This window comes from Bison bison, unplaced genomic scaffold, assembly GCF_000754665.1.
Source record: "Bison bison bison isolate TAMUID 2011002044 unplaced genomic scaffold, Bison_UMD1.0 scf7180017864181, whole genome shotgun sequence".
Lineage (NCBI taxonomy): Eukaryota > Metazoa > Chordata > Mammalia > Artiodactyla > Bovidae > Bison > Bison bison.
This window is the reverse complement of record NW_011494753.1, coordinates 8,871,557-8,877,133: the sequence shown is the minus strand read 5'-3', so window position 1 is coordinate 8,877,133 and position 5,577 is coordinate 8,871,557. Positions and strand designations below refer to the sequence as shown.

Genomic DNA, 5,577 nt, shown 5'->3' with positions numbered 1-5,577 from the left:
TTTCTTCTCGGCCTACCTCAGGCCGCGGCCCCGACCTCTCACCCCTGACCCGCCGCTTCTTCCCCAGAGGGCGATTACCACAGACCCCGACCGCTCGCTCCCGCGTGTCGGCGTCAGAGTATGAGAGGCCTCTGAGGCCCCTGCAGAGATCCATCCAGTTTTGGCCCTGTAGCCTGCCCGCGGAATGGGGTCGGGGCCCTACCTGGGATACCCTGGAGGGGCTTTCAGACCCTCCCCTCCCCCTGGCTCGAGGCTTAGTTCTCAGACACCTTCCCCGCGCGGCTTGGAGTTTGATTCCGGCCCAAGCTGGCCTGCCTCCCCCGCCCCCCCACCGCCCACCCCAGGTCTCCCCTCGCCTCCACTGGCGGCGGTTACGGGGGACGGGCTCTGAGATCTCTGGGACCCGAGCGACAGGAAGGGACGCGAGCGAGGGCCGCAGGCCCCCTGCTTGTTTTGTTGTGATGGATCCGCTCCAGCCCTGAGGAGGGGCCAGGCCAAGCTGACAGTACAAATGCCCGGGCTGTTCCTCGCTCCGGGAGTCTCTGTGCTTTAGTTCCGGGTGCGGGTGTCCTGGCGTGGGGGCTGGGGTGGGAATCGCCTGAGCCAGGGCTCCGTCGAAGCGGAGTTGGCAGCCTTCCAGCTTCCCTCCTCCATGCCCTTGAAAAGGAGGAGCGTTTCACCCGGTGGTGGCGGCTTGCAAGGTGGCAGGTTTGAGGTTGCAGTGGTGGGGCAGCGTCAGCCAAAAATAACCGTGGGGCGTTGGGGTGGCAGGGATCCGGGAGGGCAGCCGCTGACCTGGCTGGCTGCTCTTCTTGTCAGCCCAGTTCTCTGGCCAGGAGCAGCAAATGAGATGTAAGCCTGTGCTCAGAAAAAAGCTGGCATCCTCTGCCTGGTTTTCTTCGCGTTACCTTTTTCTTCATTGTGCAGAGCAGAGCCTTCCAGAGCGTAATTGTGGCCCTTACCTTTTAACAACCTGTTTGCGGAGGTCTAAGAATTAGAGATAATTGATGAGAAATGGGCCCTAGAGCCCTAGCTGGAAATAATGAGCATCTGGTATTTCCAATATTTCAGCTGCCTAGAATGTGTTAAAGGGAGTTATATTCTCTATGATTGCCTTGTGTGTGGTGTTTTATATAGCTCTTATACTTGTCCTCTCCTTTGCCAAGTTGGCCGGGAGGTCGTGTTATCTCCATTTTCCAGATATGGTAACCAAGGCCCAGAGTGACTTGTAAAAGGTTAGGAGACCAGTAAGCACCAGCACTGGGATTTTGTTCAGGGTTTTCTACCCAGAGCTCTCTCCCCCCTGGTTCCTTGGAAGGGACTTTTAAAATGTCCTTAGGTGGCGCTAATGGTAAAGAACCTGCCTGCCAATGCAGGAGATGTAAGAGATGCAGGTTCCATCCCTGGGTCGAGAAGATCCTCTGGAGGAGGGTATGGCAACCACTCCAGTATTCTTGCCTGGAGAATCCCATGGGCAGAGCAGCCTGGCAAGCTACAGCCCATAGGGTCACAGAGTCAGACATGACTGAATTGACTTAGCATGCACACATGCAATGCTCTTAAGGCATTTAACACAGACCCAGAGGTGTTACCTGGGACCTTTTTAACGTTGTTAGTGAAAAGCTGCCTTCAGTACATCTTGTGAACCCAGACCTGTGCTAGGCATTTGACCTTAAGGCATGTACTAGGCATGTTACTTACAAGATGGCATAATTTAATCCTCACAGAGCTATCCCCATGTTGCAAGAGGAAGCTGAAGGTTGGAGTTGTTTAATAACTTGCCTAAAGGCACAAGCTGGAAATGGCAGTGCCAGGATCCAGATTGACTTCTCTCTGACTTTGAAGCTGTGCTGTTTCCATTAACAGGACCATGTCTGTACATGAATCTTGTAGGTCCCAGGAGGGAGTCTTTGGCCTGTTGTGAGCTAGACCAGGTCTTCCAGGTCTGATGCTTTGCCCAGTGCGGATGGGCAGTGCCTTTGTTCTGGTCACTGGAGCATCTTCCGTGTCACTTAGTGAGATGTGAGATACTGCCTTCATTCCATTACTTGGGGACCTGACCCAGCCATAATGGCAGGGAAACAGTGAAACATTAATCTGCTCATCACCAAAACAGAACTGCAGTCTGAGCTCTTGAGCTGTTGCAAAATATTTATCCCCAAGGGTTGCTGGGGCCTAGACTTTCAGGTAGAGGGTAGAAGACAGCCGCTAGCCAGGAGACTGAGGGCAGTGACTTTCTTGGGGTCCCAGGAAAGCTCCCAGGTGTTTTGTCAGATATGCTTTGGTGACCTGCTCATTCAAGGAGAGCTGTTTCATCCTTTTCTTCTCCAGAGATGGGGCAGCCTCAATGGATTTGTCAAAAATGTGCTTCATCAGGCAAGCCCAAGACTGACCACCATTGGTTGGCTATGGCCAAGTGAAGGATTGGGAGGGAGGCTGGCTATAGTCTCTGACCGAGCCCTCCCAAGGAGGCAGTGTCAGGTTTTGGGTGGAACAGGGAGCTGGCCTCACATAGCACATGGCTGAACCAACCTGGCAGTTTCCCGTGGTGAACGTAAATTCCCACTGAACTAGGAATAGTGAGGTGGGGCCCTTTTGGCCTGCCTCTGTGAACACAGAGCCTGCCAGACAGACAGCCTTCTGGCTCCTTCTGAGATGGGCACAGAAGAGGGTACTGGAGCAGGGGATTTAGAAGAGGGAACAATAATGGTCCTGTTGCGGGTGAGGCACTGCCTGGGCATGGCACCAGTGGCAGGTGGTCTAAGGGTGCGAAATAGGCCTCAGGCAACTAACTTGGTTGCTCTGAAGATGCCTGGCATCTTTACTGATTCTGAGACTGAATTTAGACCAACAAGGGCTGGATAGACCCCCATGTCTGCTTGACCAGACCCTCAAGTGTGCTCGGGAATGTTTTGGGGCCCCTCTTTGTCCGAGCGCTAGTCTGCTCATTTCTGCCTATGGTTCCTCACACTGATTTGTGGTCCTTACTCCGTTGAGTGGGGTACAATTCAGGGCCTCAACCAGGCAACTTGGCTTCTCAAACTCGAGGTCTTTCTCCCCTTGTTCCTGCGTGTTGGCTGCCTGCCAGCAGCCTTTTGACTCTGACCTCTGGCTCAACAGAACAGGCCCTTCCTAGGACCCTACAGACGAGCAGGAGGGAGCTGAGCACAAGAGGCTCCCTTTCTTCCTGGGGGTCTTCCGTGGTGGTGCTCACCAGCCCCTTCCTGCATTCGGCCTCAACACCGGTCCTGGCTCACCTGGTTCCCTGAGTGCTCAGGCCACCAGGCCAAAGCTGTGCTGGGGAGGCAGCTGTTTGTTTGTTCACCAGCAGAGAAGGGTGTTACCCATTGTCTGCTGTTTGACCAGTGTGACCTCAGAGTTCTTCATCACTTCATAAACCCCTGGGAGGGGCTGCCCCCAAACAGAACAATGGGCCTCTTCTTCAGGAGCACCGAGGCAGCCCAGTGGCTGGCTGCATGTTCAGCAGGGCTTTCTGTTTCTGCGTCCTAGATGCATCACTGTAAGCGATACCGCTCCCCTGAGCCAGACCCGTACCTGAGCTACCGATGGAAGAGGAGGAGGTCTTACAGTCGGGAGCACGAAGGGAGATTGCGATACCCGTCTCGAAGGGAGCCGCCGCCACGGAGATCTCGGTCTAGAAGGTGAGAGGGAGTTAGGTGGGAAGGGAGGCCCCCTTCCGCCTTGGGCTGGGGAGATGGTCTGGAGGCTTGTGGCGCCTGGGCCTCTTCAGGCAGCTGCGCCTCTGCCTGGCTGCGCTTGGGTCACCACCCTGTCCTCTCCTGCCTCCTCCTCTGATCTCAGCTGCATCCCCTGGCCTCTGTTCACCGCCTCCTGCCCCTTCTTTCTCTGTCCTTGAGTCTTCCTTCTCCTAACATGCTCCCCCGCTTTGTAGGCCAGCATCTCCCCTGCTAACCTCAGCCTTCCTCAGTGTGGGTTAGGAACATAATCTCAGCCCTTTCCAGAGGTTGGTCTCTGGTCTTATCTCAGCCCCTAGGCCTAACTTACAGCCTTAGCAAGCCACCGGGAGCTCTGTGATAGGGGAGCGCTCAGAGGCCCTCTGCCATGCCCACCTCCCGTGCTCTGCCTCCTGCGGCCCCGGAAGGATGCCGTCAGGACCCCTGGTCTGGAGACTGGGGTTCACATACCGGTGCTCCCCTCCCCACCTCCCGTAGTCCGGATGCCTCTGCTCCAACAGACGACCCTTGTGAGCCCTTGGCAAGGACCCCACCACACAAGTCTTGCCTGGCAGCAGGAGCCTGCTTGGGGGGAGGAAATTCTGACCAGTGACTCTTGGCAGCCATGACCGCTTGCCCTACCAGAGGAGATACCGGGAGCACCGTGACAGCGACACATACCGGTGTGAAGACCGGAGCCCATCCTTTGGGGAGGACTACTACGGATCTTCACGTTGCCATCATCGTCGGCGATCACGGGAGAGGGAGCCATACCGGACCCGCAAGCACGCCCACCACTGCCACAAACGCCGCACCAGGTCTTGTAGCAGCGCCTCCTCGGTGAGTGGTGGCCGAGTGTGCTGGCTGGGGCTTGAGGGCCTCGTCTCTTTCTAGCCTTCTCTCAGGTGGCTGGTCTGGGTGAGTACTGCCAGCCATACGCACGCGCATTTGGTGTGTGTGTGTGTGTGTGTGTGTGTATGTATGTGTTGTCTGGTCCAGTTGCAGGGCTGAGCAGGGGCCCAGCTCCTCTGTCTTCTGGCCCACTGGCAATGGAAACTTAGGGGTTCTGGTTACGGCGCTGGCTGGCCTCTGGCCTCCCTGTCTCCACACTGCTCCAGGCACAGGCCATGTGTGTGAGTGGCCAGGGACACTTCTTCAGAATCCTTAATAGGGTTGCTGGTATGTGGTCTAGAGCTGTTTGACCTGGTCCTTCCCACCCAGAGATTGCCCCACCACACAGCTGAGTGATCTGACTGGTGTGGACTGTATCCACCTCTGCAGTCTCCTCTCTACACCCCTCACCAGAAGGCCTGGAGGCTGGAGCGCCCATGGGTGGGGGGCGGGGTCCGTCCGTCAATGAACTTGGACTGGGACCTGCCCTCTGACCTTCAGGCACGCCCTCTTCAGTCTAGCCTCTTCATGTGAGGGGCAGTCAAGGCGAGGGGGATGAGCTGCCTGTGGGGTGGGGCATGCGAAGAAATGGCAGAAAGGCCCCCAGCTCCAGGCCGTGTCCAGTTGAAGGTCACATGGCCAGAGCAGGGCCTGGAAGCATTCTTCTTGCGGAGTGTTGTACAGATCTCTGCTGAGACCAGGAACCTGCTCTGCGCTCAGCTCTCTGGGAAGGAAGGCCAGTTGTGTGTCTCGGAGGGTACATGCTGTCTTGTCTTCCCTTCCCAGCCCTCTGCCCTCCCTCCATGGCTCCGGGCCGCGAGGCCCCAGGGAGCAGTGGTGCTGCAGTGGAGGGGCCAGGTGTCTTTCTGCCGAGCTTTCCCGTGACTTCTCTGAGTGGCCGTGGGTTGAGGGTTGACCGGGCACACGGCATGGCCTGGTGCCCTCTCTGCACACTGCCACAGGCGTGTGGCTCTGCTTCTTCTCTTTTTGG

General features: G+C 56.9%; 1 protein-coding gene across 3 annotated transcripts in view; it reads left to right on the top strand.

Moving 5' to 3' along the window:
• CLK3 (CDC-like kinase 3) overlaps nt 1-5,577 on the top strand; it is a 14,394-nt gene that overhangs the window by 330 nt on the left and 8,487 nt on the right. For all 3 annotated transcript variants that reach the window (XM_010843353.1, XM_010843354.1, XM_010843355.1), the window contains exons 2-3: nt 3,511-3,662; nt 4,319-4,535. In XM_010843353.1, the coding sequence (XP_010841655.1) occupies nt 3,511-3,662; nt 4,319-4,535 (369 nt within the window). The remainder of the gene's footprint in view (nt 1-3,510; nt 3,663-4,318; nt 4,536-5,577) is intronic.